Raw genomic sequence first — 25,865 nt, forward strand, 5'->3', positions numbered from 1 at the left:
TTCCAAATTACTCATAGGATTTATCTCCAGGATAAGACAAAATCTCTTAATACATCTGACCTGAGAAAGAGAAAGAAGAGGTTACATCTCTTCCCAAAAAGCTAATGTCACTATCTCTACCGTTTAGTTACTTGGGTAACATCGAAGAAAGAGAAAAACAGCACAATAAAAAAAGTAGGAAAAAATGATCTTGTTGGAAGTATTTACAGCTCTGTTTTATATTTCTTAATTTCTTGCACCTTCTGGAACAACTTGTCATCAAGACTTAAAAATATGATAATCACTATGAGTATAGATATAAACATTTTACAGATATTCAAATAGTCGTATATGGATAAACTATATGAAGTTTGTTTAGCACACTATTAACACTTCAAAACTAGCAAAACAATGCTAGCAAATAATTATATCCTCATTATGTAAAATTGGGCTTTGTTTTATGAATGAAACTTTACTTGAAGGGAAAACCAAGTGAAATTCAAAGGGAAAGGAAAATGATGTACAATAGGTTTCCAAACAGTATGAGCAAACCAGTATTACTTAAAGGTTACCAAACATAGTAGTTCAATTGTACAGCACAGTATTAAAGTCTATTTCTCCAAAACCTCCAACACTTTCAAATAACCAGTTCTCTTAACGGTCTGATTAATATAAACATTTCCTTGTGAGGCAATGGAAATTTTAAGAGCCATCTAAAATGTTAAATAAGAATTACACGACTCCTTTGCCATATTTGTAGTCTATTTTTTCTTAATGCTTACTTTTTTTAGATCTACTATTTCCTAAAAGAATCAAAATAAATCCAATGTTAGAAAAAGCCTCAACAACAATCAGAAGTTAACCTCACTTCTCACAATAACATTTGGTCGAAACTATTCCTCTTTCAAGTTATGTTGACTAATGATAAAATTTTAAACCATAAATAGTAAGATTTTTCTACCAAGAATGTTACTTTTGAACAATACTACTACATATGTATTTCACGCTCTGGATTTTTTTGTGGAACAACAAATAAGACTCAATGTCACTTGGTTTTATAGTTTGGGGAGTGTTTTCCCCTTTGGTAAGTTTAATGTGCAAGGAAAATACCATCAGAAAACTGGAAGATTGTCCCACAGTTTTACCCCCTAAATACACGCTGTTTAACAGTCCATTCATACATACGTGTACTGAAATTATATAACCCATTCTAAGCTTGCTTGTATTTGCTATTGGTGACTTTCAATATTATAAAGGTTAACAAAATGAACCAAATGTTATCTAAATTAAGGAGATATACTAACATTAATATATAATTTCAGAAATTAGAGTTCCAATTGATTGCCATGATAAAAAGCTAATTTTCATATAACTATTAAGTTCTCATTACAAAACCTAAAAATACAAAAATTATTGAGAAATTCTCTGAGTAATAAAAAAAATTTCCTTCTATATTATTCAGTGGAATGTCATGATAAAGTCAGGTTGATATATGATGGAATCATTACACCTAAGCATCTAAACCTTTGGACAAACTTACAAAGAAATTACTCGCAAGCCTCTCAGGTCAATCTAGTTTCACAGGTGAAGAGTTTAACCTTTCAAGTATCCTAGGGAAAAAATATTCAATTAAAGAGAAAAAGTAAAGATGTTTCTATCTTACTTTCTCTCAAAAAACAAAGAAAAAAAAAAACGGGAGAAACACAGGATAAAAGATGATAAAAATAGGAGGCAAAGTTCTAAATTAAGCCAGAAGAGCTCAAGAGAAATACGGAAGGGGGAAAAAACCTATTACAGAAATAAAAGTCACACTACAAGCAGCAGAATAGGCCTAGCTAGAGCATCATACAATAATAGAAAATGGTACAGCAATGTCTGAAAAGCCATTCAGGAAGGAAAGAGGGACCAAAGACCATTACTTCTCAATCTGTCATGCAAATATAGGTCACAGAATCATTTTCATGTATTTAACCACTTCGGAAATATTTCAAACATGTGTATTTTAGGGGGAGGGTAAGGTTGAACCAGATGTCAAACAAGAAACAAAGAGAGGCCTAATCATGAGACTCAATCAATTTTAAAGTAACTATGGTTGGTTTAAAACTAAGGAAATTTTGAGTACAGAATAAAATGAAAATGTTATAATCTTGGCAACAAATAAATAATATGTCTAAAAATACCAGGAGATAAAGGAAGAGGTCAAGTATGAGAAAGGATAACTCTGATAAACTCAACTTTTAAAGCCAGGACTCATTAAATAACTTTATAAAGTTAATTCAGTTAAAGAAGTTTAAATATATTATAAAAGGTATAAAGGACAATACCTTATCTAAGAATGTAAGTAATATTAAAGTATGTTATTACATTGAACTGCACATGTTCCAAGTTATCAAAGAGTATATACGAAGTCAAAACAAAGATTACATATCAAAATGTATAAATATAAAACACCACAATGTTTATTTTAAGTGACAGAAGGTATATCTGTACTATCAATCTCATAAGTGGGGAAAAAAAATCTATTAAAACAGAGTCTCTAACAAACTCAATTATACAGGAAATACAACTAAACCAAAGTGACTCAAACTTTTAAAACAAAAGGATGAACGAATAAAACTTAAGAGAAAGCAGCAATCATGATATTAATGTTAAATAAACTGAATTTAAGGCAAAAAAAAAAGCATAAAACGAGCCAAAGAAACCTCACATTGATGAAAAATTCAAATCTACAGAAAGATCAGGTGTCTTTACATATCAAAATGTACAGGGTAAAATCTTTAAGTAATAAGATAAAATAAAAAATAAGAATATTACATTTTAATTTACCACTGTCTATAACCAAGAAAACAGAATTTACATAATACTGAACTCTGTAATAATTAAAAGATAATTAACTGTCATATTTTGTATTCTTCAGGCTGAATCTGTACTCTTGACAAGTTGCTATGAAACTACATTGAACCACAAAGAAAAAAAAATCAATAAACTTCAAAAAGTAAAGGGCATAGACCACATTCTCTTTAACAGTACAATGAAACCAGCAATCATAACAATAAACAAAAATCACATACATTTTAATACTCTTGAATTCTCAGTTTAAAAAGGAAATCACAATTAAATTGTGGATTATTCAGAAAATAACAGTAACTCTAAAGGAAACCAGGAAATAACTCTAAAAGAACCCATTTGCGACAGTAAATATAGTATTAATAGGAAATATAACTCCAGAAACATAAGAGAGAATGGGAACAAATGCACATCAACTTGAAGGTAGTGGGGAGGAACAAGCAAAAGGTGAAGCTAGGATTGCAATCTAACAATTTACTTCTTACTACAGAGAGAGATCTGACCTGTGTGGCAAAATGTTACCTTCTGTTAAAATTAAATTGGAGGTACATGAGTATTTGTTATATTATTTTCTATGTTTAAAATTTCATTGATTAATTAACTTTTAAGATAAAGAATTAAAAATGCGTTTAAGGTCAATTAAATGTTCCACTCAGAAAACTAGAAAATAAAAAATGAAGAAAAGATTAGGTCATCAACAGATCAACTAACTGATGAATTTAAACCAGCAAAACGAATCAATTTAGGAGCCAATCTCTGGAGGGAAAAAACAAATTACAAGGTAATAAATCAAGAGGGAAAAAAAGCTGGCAAAAGGAGAAAGTAGAGGAAAGAAAACAATATTTAAAATAAGAATGGAGATATAACCATGGTATAGAAAAATCTAAAAGAATAAGACAATGTTTTATCCCAAAATTCTGCCTTTTAGGATATTGATCTTTTAAGCTGGTTATTAAGAAATAAGATTCAGAAGTACCTCTGACCTTTCTCATTTCTTGTCTAAGAGATCAGATGGGAAGGCCTACTCTAGGAAGAAAATCTAAGCATGTTCGTTTTAGCCTAATTTGAATTGAGTATGGTGGATGGGAGGGCTCCAGGCAGGAGCCAGGAGCACTGAAACAAGAATTTGCCTGTCATATGTGTTCCACTCTTCCTTAACAATCTGCCAATTGCCTATTTCCTTTGAAATCTCATACTCTGCTCCCTTGCTCCTTCTTTCCCTTTTGTCCAAAAGGACTTATACACAAAATTTTACCTCACTGTCTCTGGGAATTTTCGTGCTTATGCTGAATTCCCTGGCATACATATTAAAACATGATTTTCTCCTGTTAATCTGCTATATGTTATTTGAATTATTAACCCAGCTAGAACTTAGAAGGTAGGAAGAAAAGTAATTTTCCTTAGCCCCCGCACTACAATGACAAACAAATCCATTTGCCAACTTGGATGAAAGGGATGGTTTTCTAATAAAATTTCAACTTTCAAAATTGACTCTAAAATATTGAGAAGGATAAATTGTATCATGAAACGAATAATTTCAATGTTCTTCAAATTACTCAAGGATAAAGGAAAACTTTCTACATTCTCTATTCATCACAAGAAAAACCAGAATCTCTAAACATCACAGGAGAAACCAAAATCTGACAAACACACACGTAACTGTAATTTAATTTAGAAATAGATAAAATAATCTTAAATATTAACAATGACAAGAAAAAAAATCGGAGATGTTCTAAATTAAAATTACAGTAGCCAGCGAGCAGACACTTCTTCCTTGCGGACTTTGCTGCGCCTATCCCAGAATTAGCCGTTTCACTTTCTCCCATCCCTTTGCCTAATGTGAATCGTTTCAGAACAGCTTACATCTCCCCCCACCCACCCTAATGTATAAGAATGCTTAAAAACTCTGGGATGACAGACATGTCATCTTTCTTACCTAGCCATGCTGCTGGTGGTTTAGACTCCATGCCCCAAATCAAGTCTTATTTATTTACTAGCAATGGCCTCATAAGCCCTTCTTCTTCTTCTTTTTATTTAAAAAAAAAAAAAAAAAAAATGATGTTCAGCTGCGGAAGTTAATTATTCTAAAAGCAAATAAGATCCATCACATTAAAAGAATAATCCACCAGGACCAATTATGATTGTTCCAAGACGAGATCAATACTAGAAAATCTATTAAAATAACTTAATGTTTAACAATATAATGTGCCTAAGGCCTTTTGTATCTATGAAAACAGTATGTTTTTCTCCAAAAATCTTTTGATAAAATTAAACATCCCAATAAAAATTACAACTGGATTTTTTTTCAGTAACTTGACAAGCTCTTTCTAAAGTTCCTGTGGGAAAAAGATCCATGTGAGATGAGATAATTCAGTGAAACTATGAAAAAGAAGAGAAAAAACAAGATAGCCTACAAAATACTAATACTAAACAAGATAGTCTATAAAATAATAAAAAGCTACAGTAATTAACAATTTGGTATTGGCATGGAAGAAAAATTATCAGCCCCAAAATAGACAGACAGATGAACAGAGAGAAATTCAGTACATGTCAAAGCTGGCTTTTCAAATAAGGTTAAAAAAGAAAAATGATGAGTATTTCACCAGAGGGCACTGTGTCAAATACCAGCTATTAGAAAGAGGAAGATATTGGTAAAGAAACTGAATTCCTACCTTACCCGCTACTAGCAGCTGGATCAAAGACTCAAATATATATATATATATATATAAAAAAAAAAAAAAAAAAAAGACCTGGCAAACACATTAGAAAAAACAAGTAATTTAAAAAAATCGTCTTGCAGAAAAGAAATTAACCAGGGTAGAAATGGCAGAAGGACCAAAGCAGGGGAAATTCTGATAGGTGTTCTTGGTAGGTTTGGGTAGGTGGGGCACACAAACAAACCAGTTCATAAAAGGTCTTATAAAATAATTTAAAGGGTTTATACACAGAAACAGAAAATTAAAGCTATATTTTAGTTACTCTTGCTGTAGTGAAGAAAGTGTTTTGGGGTAAATAAACTGAGAAGAAACCAGGTAAATGTTTCAGTCACCCTGCCCAAAGCTAATGGGGCTTTATGAGAACTAGCATTAAGGAGAGAGTAGTGGGTCAAAAAATGTACTGTCAATCCTCATCATTCGCGGATTCCATATTTGCAAATTCACCTACTCACTAAAATTTATTTATAATCCCCAAATCACTACTTATGTCACTTTCCAGTAACTTCAGGACAAGTGCAGAGAGCAAAATATTTGATTTTCCCAGCTGAGGTAGAACAAGGTAACACCTTGCCTTCTGGGTTCAGCTCTCATACTGTAAACAAGTGTCCTTTTCATAACTTACTTAGTGTCACATTTTTCAGTGTGATTTTAGTTGGTAATTTTGCTGCTTAAAAGGACTCCCAGGAGTAGTGATAAGATGCTGATTAGTGTTCACAAGAACAAGGTAGCAGTTATGCGCCTTACGAAAAGATATGTTAGATAAGCTTTGTTCACCCAAGAGTTATAGTGCCATTGGCCATGAGTTCAATGTTAATGAATTGATAATATGTAAACAATATACATATTAAGTAAAGTATCTTTAACAGATATATAAACTAATGCTGCCTTGCGTACTGACAAAAATGCTGTGACCAGAGAATCACAGTGGAACCTAACCCTGTACTTCCTATAGGAGCAATGGATTAGTATTCACTAAGTCAGTACACATATTTCATTCACTCAGTGTTTGTTAATTTATGGCTTTATGAAACATAACTACCATAAATAGCAACAATCAACTGTATATGTACACACGTATGTTTACTTATTTGTAAAAGAAAAATCATAGGACTGGTAAATGAAGAAGAAAAATCAAGGATGATGTTGCCTAGGTTTCTGGCTTAAGCAACTGGAAGATGTTGATACCACTAATAAAGATAGGAAATACATGAGGCGGTGGCAGATTAGATCAGGAAGGCAAAGATGTCAGCTTTGAAGTGTGGAATGTTCTATATGCCACAGTGTAATATCAATGTGTGTTTCTGTACTCCTATCCTCTACCCTTTCAGAGTAAGAATCATATCTTATTCATCTTGGTGTATCTCCTACAACTAAAATGATGGTTTCCTTTAAGTCATATAATAAATACAAACCAGGAATGTCAACAGCAGAAATGTGCACTTCATAATTCTTTTATCTTCCACGCCATCTTTGCAAGTATATTATTCATATTCACAATAATCTATACTTTTTAATAATGTTTTTATGTGAGTCCAAAAATGTAAAAATATATAAAATTTTACCTTTTGGAAAGAATTCTAAATGACAAATTTCTTAAAAGAAATTCTGCATAACCAGGCAGTTTGTTTTTAATTTGTTTATAGAAACAAAGTAATACCTTTAGCACATATTACTAAAATACCATTCTGAAATATCAAGCTTATACAAAATATTCTAATGGGTAAATTGTCATATGTTTTCACACTTAAGAAAATCTCAGTATCATAATTCATTTCAATGTAGCTTTTACAAAACTATGTATACACTCAAAATGCAATGTCTTTTTATACCCTAAAATGAAAAATTATAATATACAACTGCATATATTGAGCTTTCTATAATTATAAAAGAAAATTAGTAAAGAAATTCATATCAATCACTGTCTAGTCAACATTATCTCTACATAACAGAAAACAATTTCTAGGTTACTATGAAACTGATTTTATAACCCAAAATATACTTATGTGAATACAAAACAGAAACTTGACAAACAGTTCTTCCTCAATAGACATCTGTATACTTATTTATTTGCAATAATCCATATAGAGATTCTGGGTCAGTTTAAAAGGTAAATAATCACAGGAGAATCCAATATTTTTCTCCTGTTTTTATCTTGAGAGCTTCCTTTTATATACAAAGAAAAGTACTGTGCTAGTTTTATCCTTGATGTGACAATTAGCTGCATGATTTTCCAATGAATACAAAAAATTAAATATAACACACTGGGAAGTTATTACTTACATAATAAGAAAAAGAGTGAAAAATAAGTTCAAGAAAGGAGGATTCAAAGCGAAAGGGAGAAAAAGGTGTCAGAATGCCAATTTAGTAACTAGGAAATAGGAAAAAGGCAAAACAAAAAAGAAAGAAAAGTTAAGCAATGTGTTCTATACAGAAGTGAAACCCTAGTTCTTGGCACTCACTAGTAAGAAGATTCATAACCAAAAAAGCCAACCAAAGACTTGAGAATGTAAAAAGACAAAACATCCATGAACATCAGATCTTTCGAAAACAAAAAAAGAGTAAAATGGTAATTTTAAATGTCTTTTATATTTTACATCACTTAGAATGTAATTACAATGTTATTTCTAGTCCTGAAATAAAATATTAATGCATTTGATCATAAAGCAAATCAAAATGGCTTTGCATTTCAAAATTGGTACTTGAACTAAAAAATAAACTAAAAACAGCATACGTAAGGCAGTGGTTAGTCAATAAACAGCGGTTGGTGCAGAATACACACTTAATGCGAGCAATCCTTGTCACTAGAGTGTATCCATGAACAAGCAGCCACTGTCTCTACCAAGGGCTAATGGCCAAAGGTAGAAGCAGCAAAGGGGTCTTCTTGGTTCCAGACTCTGAATTTCAACTGTGACACTTCCTAGGTCAACAAAGCGAGTATATACCATATACATGGCTAAGAGACCAGTAGCCATGACAAGTAAAATAGGAAAACATTTAAAAATCATTGGCCTATCACCCTGTAATAATAGAATTTTCCACTAAAAGGAAAAAAAAAAAAACCTCATAAATGGTAGTTATAATCCTAAGCAGTCAACAAAGGGAGATCTAGTTCACTTTATAAGATCTACTATGTGACTTAAAAAGAATTGTTATTTCCACTTGAAAACTGGTTATAAAAGAAGGTACCAGACAATTCAACTTCAATATGGGTTAAGTAAGTACTTGTGGATTCATGTGCAAAGTGGACCACTTGTGTAGCACTTACTCTATCAGGAAGTATTGTTAGTTCCAAACAAACTCTTAGAACACAATTCATTTCTTAGTTGGAGACTGCCTATATATAAATCTAGTTGAGTCATTTACTAATAGTTCCAAATTACTGAAATGTTTGATCAAGTTCAAGACTAGAATAACAAAATCAGTAGTTGGGGTAATTCGAACTTTAAAATCAATCATAAAGTATGTGATTTATATGATCTCCTAAGCATTAGTAGGATGTACATGAAATATGCAATTAAAAATAAAACCTGAAGACATCAAAAGAAAGTGTTTGGTCAAGAACAATGAAGACATAATGCTGGTCTAAGTTTTCCCACCAAAACAGTGACTATAAACATCATACATAGCTAAAAAGATTAGAATGTCATTGTGAAAATAAGCAGAAACAAGAAATAGAAAAAAAAATTATCAAAAGCACAGTAAAGTAGCTGCCAGAGAAAATATTTCTGTACTGGGAAATAGCCAGCTATTTTATTTTTATTAAGAAGTAATATTTTAGATACTTTTTTTTTTTGCAAGAAATACTAATAATATATGCGCATCTTCTTATGCAAAAGACTAATCTCTAATTAGCAATTTTTCTTGGTATTCCTGATTCCTAGAAAATATGAATTATAAATTAAAGTTGGTCAGATGTTATTTTAAGCATTAGTAATTCCTTTCATTCTTCTTATTTAATTCTCAAGGGCAATACTTCTCCAGTAGGAGTAATACATCAGAATCACCTAGGACTATTTAAAAATATATACATTCCCAAAAAAATGCCATCCCTTAGAGACTGACTGACTCTGTCTCAAATGAATCCACAATACTTGTCTTTTGAAAAAATTCCCCCAGTGATTCTGATTGCGAGGTGAAGAAAATGCTTTAAAGTACTTGTTCTACTGACTAAGAGCTCTTATTTGGTCTGCCATTGCTGAAACTTTGATTTTAGCACACACAGCTATCAGCAGCAATGAGAAAAACACCACATTTATCTCATTATAGTAAAAAAAGTTAGAGATCTGATAAAATTATCTATTCAAAGAACATGCAACTATACTTGAAAATACTTTCTATATATTTTAAAGTGTGCATTTAGGACAAATGGTTTTGAAAGTGTATGAAAATAATTTATGTATTAATCTAATTTCAATATTTTCATGGTCCCTTTAAAGAATTTTCATTTTATTTTCAACAAAAATGTATTTTAACAATTCTACAGTGTTCTTAAATCAGGAATGTTAAGATTTTCTAATAGAAAAATTTTAGTATCCGCCTACAGAAAAAAAATGAGAATGATATCACTAACATTTTAAAATATAATTACGTCTCAACTATGCTATGCCACATATAAGAAAAATCTTCATTAGTAAACTATAATAATCCTATGTGGTAGCATTTCATTTAAGAACAAAGCACAAAAATATTTTATAAAAGAAAATGTCTCATTATAATAAAATTCAGACAAAAATACTGTATCTGAGGTTTGATTTCACAATATGTTTCCATATGCACTTTGTAAACATACACCCATTATTATAGTCTATCAACTTAAATCAAGTCAGTTATTGCTAAGAGTAAAAAAAAGAAATTCCAGTGCAAAAATACATACCAACTAAAGTTATCAATTGACTTAAGCCAATTTTAATATAAAAATCACAGTTTAAATCCCATAATATAAAGTAATCCTATAGACCTTGTTACTTTAAAATAAAAAGCTCTACAACAGTAATCAAGTTTTCCTTTTGTTACTATTCTCTAGTAAAAACTTTCTTTTGATTAGCTTTTACAATGTCATCAGGAGATGCTGATTTGAAGTCAAATGGTGTTATTGTTATAAGAGGACTTATTTCTTTGTCCTTTACATCTTGAACTTGTCTACTATAAAGAAAAGTCTTGTAGAGGTCAAGGGTTCGTCGTCGCTTGCAACTTTTCAATGGGTAACGAAGACACAGTGTTGAAGCAAAAGCTGAAGGTCTAGCAGCAAGGGCTTTGGTCCAAGACAAAGAAAAAGGTGGTTCCCTATTCAGAGAGCCTTTACTGTTTTTCTTATTATCCCTGACAGAAATGAAATTCTTCTCTAGCTTCGAATTTAGAACTTTAGTTTCTGGTGTTGGAACAACTGATTGGTCTACCACAGGTTTTGGTACAAGATTTGGAGATTTTATAAGTACACTGAGATCAATATTTGAATCTATTCCAGGTGACCTCATTTCAGGTGAACTGAGCTTAAAGGAATCTTTCTTAATCTGAGAGTTGTCTATGTCAATTGTTTCTGCAATCAAATCAGAAAGTGACAAATTCTCAAGGTCTCTTGTAGGGGAAGCTTTATGAAATGCCAGAGACGACAGAGATCCTGTTAGTTCTGATATTCCAGGTGAAGATTGATACCGATTTGCTAGTTGTGACAAGGGAAAGGATCCTAAACTTAGATCTGTGAAACTGGCAGATGACTGGTTACAAAGATTAGATAAAGTAAAGTACTGGCTTGGATTGTTTTCTTTGTGGTCCTGAAACAGTTCAGCTAGGGATGGACTTTGATATTGGCAAAATTGCAAATTGTCATTTTCTAAAATGTAATTCTTTGCACTTTGTTCAACTGAAGAAACATCTCCAACTTCAGTTATTTTATGAACATTTAAATTATCAAGAGCCACATTTTCCGATGAGCTAGTTCGGAGCAAAGGATTATTTAAACTTCCCAAACTGTCTTGTACTGGAATGTTTTGCAAATCAGGCAGTGAACTATTTTGAATAAATAAAGAGTTATTAGGTGCCGTGCTCCTCATGATTAAGGATTTTAAATCCGGTATTCTTTTGAACGCAGACTCATCTTTGGAAATACATTCGGATGCATGAGATCTTAACAAATCAGCATCTAGACTTTTTGAAAGGTTTTCTAGACTATCTGTAGATGATAATCTGACTGATGGTTGACTTTTATCAGAATCTCTTGGCATATCATCCATTAGGTCAGCTAGTGACAGCTCTTGTCTTAACTTACATGATTCTAGTTTCTTTTCACTTTTAGGTCTGTATAGTTTCCTTTTTTTAAAGAGTAAATAGTGACTTGGTACACCTGAGGAATTATGATATAATCCATATTTTGCTACTGGACCAAAATAATCAAATGGTTTGCTACTGCAATCCAAATGTTTTGGGGACTGAGGACAAGAGCTTTGAATATTATCAGCTGAAACTTCAGAAGAAGGTAATAAGACGCCTTACCTTACAAGAGCCATTAATTTTCAGATGAATGGGTTCACATATGCAGAAGACAGTCACAGCAACCAAAAGGAAACATGAAATGAGGCATTTAATTACTAAATGTTTCTTTTGATTATAGCATGAATAAAGTGATACTTGATCATTATTTAATAAAAAAGGAATACTCTAAAAAATAATAATAAAGAAATTTTACCTTCTTTTAACCATCTAAAGTGACTTCACCCTTTGTTCACTGATACATACAAATATAAGTACCAAGTTAGTCAATGTTCTAATTTCCAAAAATTTTATGTAAGGTTTTAACATTTAAATTATAGTCATGATTATCTCAAATTCAAAATGTCTAAAAGACCAATGGAAAGAATTAGGTTCATCTTCTGTATTTTTAATGTATTAAAAACAAGGAAACAACACCCTATAATTTCTACCATGATCTAGGATAAACTATTAATACAGATGACACATAATATACTCATTCTCATACTTGTCAGTTAAAATTACATCCCTCATAAATTTTTAAATAATTTAAACAGGAAAAAAAAAACACACCCTATTTTATGGTAGCAGACTTCATATAACTTTGTTGTGGCAAAACTCGAGTCATCAGCTTACAGGAAATATCAACCCCGTTAACAAATCATTATGCTCCTACTGACAGATCTCCCACCAATTAATATAAAGGTACCTCGATTCCCACTATACATCAAATAAATTCTAAACTTAACCCCAAATGCCACAAATTTAACATTAAAGAGCTGGCTATAAAATGCAAAAGTAGTATTAATTAAGATATGATTATAAAACTAAATTACATTTATCAATACTATAAGCACAAAGTTTTTTTTTTACATTAATTGTCAAGCTATATTAATTTCTATCTCCTGACCCATTAGAGTTAAAAAAAAAAAAAAACAATTAAAAAGCTCTCTAAGTTACTAACAAGAAGCAAAAAAGTATCTTATTTTTAATCTGATTTTATTTCCCCTATATTCTGTGAGTTATGAAAACAAGCAGGGAAATAATCAAAACACAGATTTTAACAGTGCTCGGCTTAAAAATTCACAAACTAGAAAATCAATTGATAATAATCAAGTTATTGTAACATGCAAAATTCTCTCCCCATTTTTTAACAGCTCTAGCAAATCAAAGTCTTCTTTTAAGTGTTAACTATAAAACAACTAAACAGAACAAGTAAAAGCATACCTTTTACTATCTTTTCTGTAGCTATTGCTCCCTCATTCTTGACCTTCAAATTCTTCATTTTATCTTGTTCCAGAACCACTGACAGAGCCTTCTGTACATCAAACTTGTTCTTCAGAATTACTTCAATCAATACCTCATCTGGCACAGCATCTCCAAGTACCTCTCTCATGTGATCAAGGCATGAATAAAGACGAGCTGGAACACACAATAATAATTCAAAGCTATACTGAATGGTGTAATGAAAGAACTCTCAATATTTGAATGTGAAAAAAAAGAATTTAAAACTACAACAGGATGTTCAACTCTCCTTTTTCCTTAGCAAAACTTTTAATGATTATATATTTATGCACGTTATACCTATCTTCCCTTATTAGAGGAACACTTTCATTAATTAAGCAATCATTATAATAAATGTCTCCTAAATAATACTAATGCTTAAAAAATGTAAATTGTATACAGAAATATTTTCAGTCAATGATAATGATTATGTTTGCACTGACAATGTTTTACATGTGTACAAAGGGAGGGGTATGTATGAAAATATTTCCCACTTGTTAGTGAGCCCAGTTAAATCACTACATATATTTCTTAAATTTCTTAAATTATTACTATTTTAAGTTTTATTTTAGGCTAACTTCGTTTTGCCCCAGCCAAATAAAATCACCCTTTTTAGGGTATGATAACCCAATATAAAAATGCCATAAGAATAAGGAAGTCCAGTAGATTAAAAAGAATGACATTCATTTTAAAAATATAAAATTTAAATCTGGAAATCTAAAATCTTTAAGAATTTTTATTTTCTGATGACTACAGTAATTATTTATAAAAAGTTATTACTAATAATATTCATTAATGATATAAATTCCACAAGAGCAGAGGCTTTATATCCCTGGATCCTAAAATAATAGCTGGTAGAGGCCACTGAATAAAAATGGATGAATACATTAATTTTATTTGTTATAGCACTTGACAGTTTTTGAAATGCTTCATATCTTTTTTAATCCTCATAGTAACTGTATGAGCTAGATATATGAGTAAAATTCCAATTTATACAGATATGACTGAAAATCATGGAACTACATCCAAGGACAACTACAACTTTCTTTAAAAACACAAACAAATACTAATGTGAAGTTTATATAGCAGCAATCAAAATAGAACTCAGGTTTTCAGACTCTCTACTCTATGAAACCATTTCACATAATGCAACTTATATTGCCTTTTATACACTTGCATGTTGAACACAAATCTACTGGCAATACCATCTCTTTGTTAAAAATAAAGTATTTGATATTTTTCCATTGCCTTCTTTTTTAATTAGTCATAAGCCACATAACATTTTAGTCAATGACTGACAGCATATATGATGGCAGTCCCATGAGATTATAATGGAGCTGAAAAATTCCTATTGCCAAGTGACATTGCCATCATAAGGTCCTAGAGCAACCTATTACTCAAGTGTTTGTGGTTATGCTGGTGTAAACAAACCTCCTATGCTGCCAGTTATATAGTACATACAGTTAAGTACTTGGTAATGATAATAAAATACTATTTTATTGATTCATGTATTTATTATACTATACTTTTTATCATTACTTTAGAGTGCAGTCTAATTATGAAAAACAATTTGCTGTGTTATGCTGTGTTATGCTAGCAGCGGCCTCAAACTTATTTACCATGTCTCGATTTAATATTGTGTTTTGTACAGTAACATGTTGTAAAGTTTTGGGGCCTAAGAGCAATAGGTATACAACGTAGACTAGGTATGTAATAGGCTATACCATTTAGGTTCATGTAAGTGTACTCTATGAGTTCACACAATGATGTTCATTCACCTAACTACGCATTTCTCAGAACATAAACCATCATTCAGTGGTGCATGACTATTAAAAAAAAATTCTCAAATATCTGGGTAATTCTGCTTTGCTTAAGGCCAAGATTATTTTTAGGCTAATAAGCTATACTTGGAAAATTATACCATACCTATTTCATAAATACATGAATTATTGAAACTGGAACAGAATACTTAGTATAGTTTAGTAAGGCCTCTTCCAATTAATTAGAGCAACTATTTTCTTTGGAATCAAGCTGTCTTGGTTCATAAACCAATACCACTTACTACAAGCTGGTACAACCTTCTCTATAAAATGAGGATAATAACTGGCCCACCTGATAAAGTTGTTGTGAAGATTAAATATGTTAATATATGAACAACATTTAGAACAGTACCTGGAAAGCATTTAGTAACAGTTAGCTACAATCATTATTATCATCATCATGCAATTACTTACATACATCAGGTGGGAATGATTAACTTTCAATCTCAAACATAACTTTGAGTTTCATACCTTCTTAACGATTCTGAGGCATAACAGAAAAAGTATGAGACTTCTACTTATTCCTACCCTCTCACCCCACAATAACAGCTACAATACTTTCTTCAAACTACAATCAAATACTATTAAAGAGTCTACATAGCAGTTCCTTTACAAACTGTTATCCAGATTATAAAATATATTTACAGTTGATATTTTGATTCTATATCTGTTGTTTCCCTTTATGCTTTCTAATTTTGTCTGTGCTTTCTCTCCATTTCTCTTGGTTTGGTTAACAGTTGATATCTGTTTAACTGATTTATTCAATAATGGGGTCTCAGATTCTTACATTTCCTCTGTTTTCAAATTAATTGTTATAAATTTTCAATTTATAAATGCCTATAGAACAAAGTCACACTGGAGAATGAGCAAATCAACTCAGCCCTGCACGCCGCTAATAACGATGGCATTACTATTATACCTGGCCATTTTAGTTCTGCTACACTGTTCATCAATCTACAGCTTGAGTAATATGTTTGAAACAATGTCTGAAATTTATTTATAAAAGATAAAAGGCAAAATACAAATATCTTTGTTGAAATGTGTCAGAGAAGTGAAAAGAGGCAAACTCAGAACCAGTGGCATTACTATTTATGAGTTCTGTCTTGAAACTTAATTTACATGGATATGACTAATCAGGACACTTGTATAGTGTTACTTTGGACTTAAATTTAAAAAAAAAAAAAAAACAGCCTTATGGAATCTAACGTTTTATAAGGAAAACAGTTTCTATAATCTAATCATAAAACAATAAATATTGCTAAAAACAAATCACTGAAGCTTCTCTCATAAAAAAATGAAGAATTCATTCAAAAATTCCAGTTACTAAATAACTGCCATACAATCAATTTTCAATTATATAATCATACACTCCACATAAAATATATTTTACTTAATGATATAAAATGCATTTGCACCATTACTACCCACAATCACTATTATGAACTATCATAAAACTGATAAACTCTAGTATATTGAGTATTAATCATTTTCAGATAAGAAACATAAGACTTTACTATACCTTGATCGATTTCACTTAGCTGATGATTCAAAAGAGAATTGGAGGATTCTGTCAGATCTTCATAACCATATCCTTCTACAGGCTCAACAACAGGTTTGTCACGTCGTGAGTAAATAAACTGAGCAGCTAGAACATAAAATGTAAAAGAATGCTATAGTACGGCCATTTTTTTTTTTTTTTACAAATGTTAAAGTAAAAATTAGGGATTCTGACCTACTACCTACAGCCATTTACCCACATTCTATAATAATAGATAAAAACAAAGACAAAACATATCATACCCTAAATCCTGCTCGAATGTCCTTACTATTCATTAGCCTCTTATTTCATCTTCCTTCTTTCCTCCTATCTCTAAAATGATTCCCCTGAGTTTATTTTCTCCAGTTTTCAAAAACGATCTTTCCCAATAATGCATGCTTGCCTACTACTGCATCTTCTTTGAAATTTTCTCTTCTTTGGTACAAATAATTCAAACCTTATATCAAACTTGCTTATTTGCATAAAGAAAATACTAAAAACAGAGTATGTTTTCAATTTCCAAAAATTGCTAATTTTTCCTGAACCCAAAAGTTATCGAAATCATAGATCTTAACTTTTGAAAGCTCATACTTTCAATCACACACTGACACTTTGACTTTCAGACATCAGTCTAGGCTAGTCTGCAGTACTGGCAGTGTCACCACTCAATATGTAACTTGGTATTTATATATTTCATTAAAAGGAGAAAAGACAAAATGTCAAAGTACCAATATATGCCTGAGTAGCATATACAAAATATCAGTAAGCAAAGGAGAAAATCATCATGTATGCCCAAAGTGTTGACTCTTCTGCCTCAACTGGATGCCCACTGAACTCAATTTATGGAGACTGTGTTCAATTGTGAAGGAACGAAATTGAAGAACAACTTAAGAAGGATAGAAATAGCAATACAGGATTCTAAAAGGTATTTTTAGGAATTTTATATTATTTAGTTTTCTGGAAGAGTATATAACATGTAAGTCTACTACTTAGCATTCCCACATCTGACTTTTGTGCATGTTTTCAGGAAGGCACAAACTATGAAAGAAAAGCTACATTGAAATTTTAAAGATAATGCATACATAGACAATAGATAATACAATGGTTTAAGTGTAATACCTATACTCAGAAGGCCATGGCATTAAGTGCTATCTATTCGTAGTATAAATTAATGATGGCAGGCAAGGCAAAAAAGAAAAACGTAATGACATATTTTAAAAGCCAGATGAGTAGTACAGATAACAAGTGCTGCAGAAGCACAGAAGATTAAGTAATCACTGAAGACTGGAGCAGTTATAATAAAGAAGGGAAGAACATCAGAAAAACTGAAGAGGTGGAAGACATCTTGGACATCTGTGTTTCTAAGAAAAATACAGAGCAGTTGAGAGAATTCACTCTGTTCTGCTATAATGCATGTCTCCTTAACCAAACTAGTTCATACCAAATGATAAATAGTGGAATAATGAAGGTATATTATTCACTTTGCTTTGGTTTATGAGATTCCCCCTGCCCCCGACACTTCAATGTTTTGTATCACTGCATAATAGCAGCAGGTACAAAATGCAAAAACACCAACTAGAGACTATTACACTGTAAAATATTGTAATAGCACCGCATTCTTCCTCTTGGCTCAGTCTGGCCACCATGTCCTGTCTTTGTGGGTGCTTACTGCTTGGTCTAAGCATTTTGCCTTTGCAACATTACCCCTTAATTCTTTCTTACAACACCTTTTTTTATCAGGCTTTCATCATTTTTTTTTAACGTAATGTCCTGTATTTATTAGGAAGCTAATATACTGTTTCAAATATGCAAGAATTTTAATTAAGATGATTATTGTTTTTATTAGTACTTTACAGGTTGAGTGGTCTGTCGTTATCCTATTTTTTCTCAGAAGTTTTGTTTTTTGGTATACAATTTTGAAGACCACAGGATCTTCCAAGAATGTACATATTATATTTCCTCCGTCTTGTGCAAAGAGAATATAACAGTGCTATTATAAAGTCAGCATAGCTAAACAGCAGAAGAGATTTTCTACTTCATTCTTCACAAAAACTCTAAGATGACCATTTTTTTCACATTAAAATCTCTGAATGAGGGAATGCATTTCAATCACATGGCATCTTAGCATTATGTAATACTCAGACTGATGGACGACTTTTTAAAAACTGGTATGTAAAATAATGGTATGTCTTAATCTGTGGCATTCTAGATTTAATAAAATGTGGTAGTATTAAAAAATGTAAATTGGGCCATTTTATGCCTGGTGACTTATGAATTACTTTCCTAGCTTAAATAAACTTTCAGTTTTGCCTAAAAGTAATATACTATCCCCAACTTCTTCTCATAGCTCTCGACTGTGAGAAAAAGCCTAAGACAAATCAAAAATTAAGTGAGGTGAGAACTTAGATACCTCTCTCAACAATTTTCACTTAGGAAATATTAACAGGGAAAAGGAAGCTGTCAATATCCTGGCTTCTATTCTAACTCCTAGGAGCTGTTTTCTCGGGGCAAGGGGTGGGACCTGGGGGAGGTCCTACATCCTACCTACACACGAACTCCACTCAGAAACCTAAACTATGGACATATTGTTTTGGAAATACGAATCTGCTGGGGAGTGTGGAGAGGAAGAGAGAATTCCCCAGGGAAAATAGCTACTTATTAGACAGGGGAAAAAAAGAGGTCCAAATCTTTGAAGCTGAAATGAGAGCCCAAAAAGGCAATAAATACAATAAAAAGAGTGAGAGAAAAGCAATGGTGAAAAAGAATACAAAATGCTATTCTTTCCTAAAAATATAAATGCTTACAGAAAAATTGGACATCTATAGTGACTTTTAAAATTTAAGGCATTTTGACAAACATAGAAGTTTCAAAGAATTCAAAATCTAACTCCAGAAACTGCCTAAATTTGTTTCCTAAACATCTTAAAATAAAAATCACGTGAGGCACTCATTACAGATGTGGCTTTTTAGACTTCTTCCCCTGAAGGTACTGATTCAGTGGTGCTAGAATGGGACAGGGAATCTGTATTTTTAAAATCACTTTCGGATGACTGGTATTACCAGGAAAGGTTAGGAAGCACTGGCCTACAAGAATCCCCTCCATCTGTCTCACCTGTAGTCATTCCATCATCAGTTACTTTCCTAAAATATTACCCCTTACTCAAAAACCTCCAATAAACTGACTCTACATGCCTAAAATTAAAACCTGATTTCCACAATTAGGCTCCTATTTTCTTTCCTAGCCCTCTTTCCTGCTGCAACTCCACTAATTCTTTAAGTCTCCCCAAACACACTTCACTTAGAGCCCACTGCTGCAGCACTGTTGTCTCCTCTATCTACAATGCCATTCTTACACCCAAATTTACTAGTACCAAAGCCATCTCCTTCCAGGAGTCTTCCCAGACACCTTCAGGCAGGACTATTTCTTTATCGACCATACTGTTGTATAGCATGTTTTTTAACTGTGACTTTTAAATGACTGCCTCATATGAGGCTAATTTATAAACTTATTAGAATAGGCTTACACATTAATTGATGCTCAATAAAGATGAACTGAATACGGATTACCACTGTGAAAGTAATCATACGAGGAGACCTTTAGACTGATGGCTCTAATACCTTGGTGACAAATGAAAAACTGAGCTAGGAGATTCTTGTAAATGCCTCAGGATTAAGAATAACACCCAATCACAAAAGCCAACTAGGCTTTCCCAAATAATAATAAATACTTAAGCTATAGCCAAGCAAATAACTTCCTTGCTTTGCGTCTTCTCTATGAAAACCTTGCCCCTAGTTCCTGCGGTGGAGTGCTCCTAACCACTTGTAGTTTGGAGTTGCCTGATTCAAAATTGACATTTCCCAAATAAACTCTTAAAAAAAAAATCTTAGCATGCCTCAGTTTATCTTTTAACACTCCTAATTATACTAGTTAGAACGAAATTCATAAATGTTCAAATAAATTGTTGTATATAGGCTCTTTTTGCTATCTCTAGCTCTTTGATGTATGTTCAATATTCGGTATCAAAGTCAATCTTTCTTAAGAGGAAAAAAAAAAGCTATAATGTTTAGAAATCACCTTTCCATCAGAAAAGCTGTATTTAGTAGAGTTCAAAAAAATATATTTGCTGATGAATTTTAGAAATTTCTACTAATTGACAGTCACTCCATTATCAGAATTCATTAGACCAAGAATATAATCTTGTCTTCAATAACATTAAATGCTTCTTTAAGAAAATACCCCTCTAAAACTATTCATTTTTCTTTGGAAATCATTTGGAAAACATACTACTAAAAAGGAAAAGTAAGTTTCTGATCAGATACTGCTGTTATTTTATACAGTCATGTGCCACTTAACAACAAGAATACATTCGGAGAATTGCATCATTAGGAAATTTTGTCGCTGTGTAAACCTCAGTGTACTATACATACCTAGATTGTATAGCCCACTACACACCTAAGCTGTATGGTAAACAACCCTCGTATATGTGGTCTGTCATTGACCAAAACATTATGTGGCACAAGACTGTACATGTTTTAAAAAATTAAAAAGTCCAAAACCGCATGCTTTTGTTAGAATTACCAGTTTGTTACAGAAGAAACTAAAACCATTTACCTATCTCTTGCTTTGATAAAGTTGGTTGACTTCTTGGTGTGTATAAAAGTAATTCTCAAAGAGTCATATTGTTCAGGATTTGAACCACATGTAAGACATATAGCAAGAGCTGTGAAAGACAGAGGTAAATTCTGACCTCAAGAAAACTAGGCCATAAATGCAAGCCTTAGAAAAACACCCTCACAATGCCTGACCTTGTGTACTCTTAGCTCGTTACTCAAGACTGAGCATGATTTATCCAGATAAGACTAGATAAATGAATGAGTTAACCTATATTAAGATGTTTCCCTCTCTTCATGAAGGTTTTCACCCTTATTCAAGCCACACTTAACCAACTTCCAAGTCCTGTAGACTTTCACTTCTGTAATTATCTCTTGAGCCTATTCCCAAATCTAATGCTACCACCCTCGTCCTAAACAAACGGTTCTCAAAGCAAACCTCAGAATCCTCTAGAAGGCTTTTAAAACAGTAGCTGCACCCCACCCTCAGAGTTTTTGACTCTGTGATGAGGCCAAGGATTACTTTTCTAACAAATTCTCAAGTGATACTAATGGTATATGAACCACGTTCTGAGAACACTGTCCTAAAATATCTTCATCTCTTCTAGATCGGTTTAATAGTCCCCTAACTAATCTATCTACCTACATCCACTTATGTACTGCCTTCAATTCAGTCACTACTACTTCAAAGAGATCTCTTTTTAAATCTAATTATCACAACTACATCTACTCGGTGTCATGAATATGTCATGTTCTTTAATGTGCTTAAAGTATGAGTGATGAATTTAGTGCTACCAGAAATCATTGTTAACTAGTCAACTGTAACAGTGAACTGTAGGAGCCCAAAGGGGTTGTTCCTAATCCCTACAATATGTGGTCTTTAAATCTCTGAATGAGCTTTAAAGGAATACCGATTAAGCCACTTCTCAGCTTTTGCTCTAGCTTTCTTTACTGTTTTGTGATGCTAGGGTTGAAGTCTCTGCAAAGCACAAATCTTTTTTGACAGCTGGCCCTCTTTTAGGACCAGCTAACAGGCAGGTGCTAAAGGGAGACTAGAAGGCCAGAGAAGACACATGCTCCTTTCTTTTTTTTGCTTCTTATCCAGACACTGTCACCCCAGCAATATTTTACCTTACAGAAGCAGTTTGTTCCAATAACAGCAATCAATACTGGTTTGCAATTTTTCCAAAACTCCCAGAACCAGCTTCAACGTGCCCCCATCAACATCCCCCAGGCACCATGACCAGCCAAATGGCTAAAATTCCCTCTTCAAAAGGCTGAATCCCAGCTTCACAGGATCCCTTTGGAGACACAAGTACCAGCCATGTAGTATCTCCCTCCTCCAGAGGTCTGAGCTCTACAGTTCCTCCTCTGAACTTCGGAGACAAAGCAACAAAATAGGGCCCCCTCTCATCACAGGTCTAAGTCTCAGCTCCAAGAAGCCCCTCCTAAAGTTCTAAAAGGTTGGTTTCAACCTCGTCCACTTGTCCCCTAGGCTGGTAGATGCTTCCTGAGGTTACTACCTCCTTGATATTTTTTTTGGTTGTCCATTTTGCCTTTTTTTTTTGTTTTCTAATACCTAGTTAACAATTTTTCTATTAAATTCTCTCTGGCAAAGTACTTGGTATAAGTTCTATCTTATGAGGAAAAAAGACCTAGATGTGTTTCAGAGTAAGAAGAAAAAACAATGACAGAAAGATCAAAAGTGCTAAGACATTTCTAGAGCAGGGGTCTCCAAACCCTGGGCCAAGGACCAGTACCGGTCCATGGCCTGTTAGGAACTGGGCCGCACAGCATGAGGTGAGCGGCGAGTAAGTGAAGCTACATCTGTATTTGCAGCTGCTCCCCAGTGTTAGCATGGGAACCGCTTTGGTTCCACCTCAGATCAGACATTTGATTCTCAGAGGAGGACCAGTCCCTGGTGCCAAAAAGGCTGGGGACCACAGTTCTAGAGGAGCAATGCCTTCATGAAGAAAAAGAAGTTCTAAAAAGTCAGAAAAGACATATTTGATCTAAAAGTGGTACACGTTTACACGACAGATCAGGAGATGATAGTGTATTAAAGAAAAGGCAGACTTTGATGAATATTTTATATTAAACCTTTAACTTATGGAAAATGAGTTTTATGAATTAGATTTACACTGTACATAACTATTTGATTATACTCCTTTTAAGGCAGAGTAAAATTTAGCAGGACATTTTAACCAACTGTTTATAGAGTAGATAAAATCTGAAGACAATTGTACTATTAGAGAAATTAGTGAGAGAAAAGTCTGTATCAAAGATTGCCTTTGCTGTAAAGAACATATCGATGTTTGCTTTATACAGTGGCAAAGAAGAAATCTTTCAGCAGATCAGACAGAAGATGAAGCTCTGATGTGGAATCCTACATGAATTTGAACTCTAAATCACTGTAGCCCCACAGGAAGTCAGAACTACATATATTTGATTTATTTACCAAATTGTTTAGCAGTAGATAAACTAAAGTACTGTACAAAGGGAATTCTATGCATAACACCTCAATGTTTCTAATATTCAAGAGAATATATAATTAACTGCTGTCTGCCTTCAGAAGTATTAGTTTTAGATAAAATTACCATTTTAGTACACTTTAGATTAATTGCATAGTGCAAATACTGGAAAAGCCACGGTTTTCAGAGTTTTCTCCAAATTGTTTAAAGCTAAATGATAGAATCAAAACTTTAAATTCTAATCTTGGATAAAAGTTAACATTTAATTACCTTTTTAACTGTTACATAACATTACAGTCTTATGGAACATTCTAGTTCTTAAATGACAATACTTAACATTTTTAAACATTCAAATAATGAAAATTACATTATTTTTCTAAATTTACCTGTTGATGGTGAAATACAATAATCATCCTCTACAGACTGGCCATAGAGATCATCATCTTCAAAATCTAAAATAAAAACATAAGAGATAAATTCATTTATAAGATATTTTTATATTCTTAGTTATTAACAAGCAAGCATATGAATTCTTTCCAAAAGAAATTAAATTGTTCATCAAAATTAAAGGAACTTGGAATGTTCATTTTCCAAAAAATTCTAAAATTTTACCCACAAAATAGGTATATTTATTTTTAAAATTAATTGGGTTTTATTAAGTTGTTCCAATTTTTCAACTCATGGATCAAAAATAAGCCCACAAACCACATATTTTGTCTTTCCAGTGTTGACAAAAATCCAAAATGCAATCCATCCATTTTTTCCACCAAATGCCCTCTATAACCAAAACATTTATTTTTCATACAACTGATTAGCACAGGGCATACAATCAGATCATAAAAGCAGTTTTTCTTCGTGTACAGCTAGGTAATCTCTATTTAAAAAAAAAAAAAAAAAAAAAAAAAACCAGCTTATCCTAAATGCCCTTGTGGTCACTCTACTCAGGATAATTGGTCTTTTTTTTCTCACTGACTAGAATATCCTCTTTAACCAAATTTTTCTAAGGCTATTCCCTTCTCTAAGTTAAGGTTCCAACTCAAATGTCACCTATTTGCAGAAGTCTTCCCTGACCACTCTGGATAAAAAGCAGCAAGCCCACTGTCATTTTTACTCTCTAGCACACTCCTCCAACTAGACATCTTCAAAATACCTATTTCACTCCCTGAGACTATAAGCCATTTCTGAGTAAGATTTTGTGTAGTCAACTATCTGGCACATGTTTGACACTAAATTAACACTTGTTTTATTATAAATAAATGAATTAAACAATTTAAAACTAAAAACCCACAAAGAACATAAATACATTTGCATAAAGTATGCATTCATTCAACAAATACTAACACTATGCCAGAGACTATCAAAAATGTTTGGGGGTAGAAAAGTGAGTGACAGGCACATGCCCAAATTTCTACAAATCTAAAATTGAACAAGGAACAGATGAGAAAACGGACAATTAAAAAACACACACACACACACAAGTGTTTAACATGAGAAATACAGAGCAATTTGGGAACACACGTATGAGCAATAAAAACAGAATTGGGAGTGGGGTGGCTAGGGTAAGACCCCAGGAATGTAATATTTAACCAATTTCAGAAGATAGCTAGTTTATAAGGTTATTCATACAGCAGAAACAGCATGTTCAAATGTTTATGGCAAAGAAAAATTAGAGAAATATTACCATTGGATTAAAATATGTAACATTCAATAAATTAGATCATAATCTTAAGTTAATAACTACTTATCAGCAAATAAATGAGGAGCCATGCACAGGCATAAAAATTTTAGATATAAAAAATCTTTTTTGCTAGGTCAGTTTTTCAAATACTGAAATTGACCCTAAAAGTGCCACAATATAAAAACATAGAGAATCCTTTCCTGGTAGTTTTGTAAAGTGGTTTTTTTATTTCTCAACAAAATTTTGGGAGTATTTACTGCACATAAGCATTATGTGCAGTAAATATAAAGTATGGACTTTGCCTTCCTGGCACTTTTAAATTAATAGTTAAGGCAGCTGTGTAAACCGCTATCTAAATTAGAGAAGAAAATAATGAAAGAGGAACCAATAGGTTTTGGAGCACAAACTCTCTTTAATGAAGTCATACTAGTTTTGAAAATTTTTAAATTAACTGGGA

General features: G+C 32.4%; 1 protein-coding gene across 5 annotated transcripts in view; it reads right to left on the reverse strand.

Moving 5' to 3' along the window:
- Positions 1-25,865, reverse strand: part of HBS1L (HBS1 like translational GTPase) — a 78,900-nt gene that overhangs the window by 51,103 nt on the left and 1,932 nt on the right. For 2 of the 5 annotated variants that reach the window (XM_016155677.2, XM_016155678.2), the window contains exons 2-4: positions 24,117-24,182; positions 16,632-16,757; positions 13,236-13,430 (exon numbers count right to left, since the gene is read on the reverse strand). In XM_016155677.2, the coding sequence (XP_016011163.2) occupies positions 13,236-13,430; positions 16,632-16,757; positions 24,117-24,182 (387 nt within the window). The other 3 variants (XM_016155680.2, XM_036221949.1, XM_016155684.2) reach the window with 3 other exon arrangements.

Source organism: Rousettus aegyptiacus, unplaced genomic scaffold, assembly GCF_014176215.1.
Source record: "Rousettus aegyptiacus isolate mRouAeg1 unplaced genomic scaffold, mRouAeg1.p scaffold_m13_p_1, whole genome shotgun sequence".
Taxonomy (NCBI): domain Eukaryota; kingdom Metazoa; phylum Chordata; class Mammalia; order Chiroptera; family Pteropodidae; genus Rousettus; species Rousettus aegyptiacus.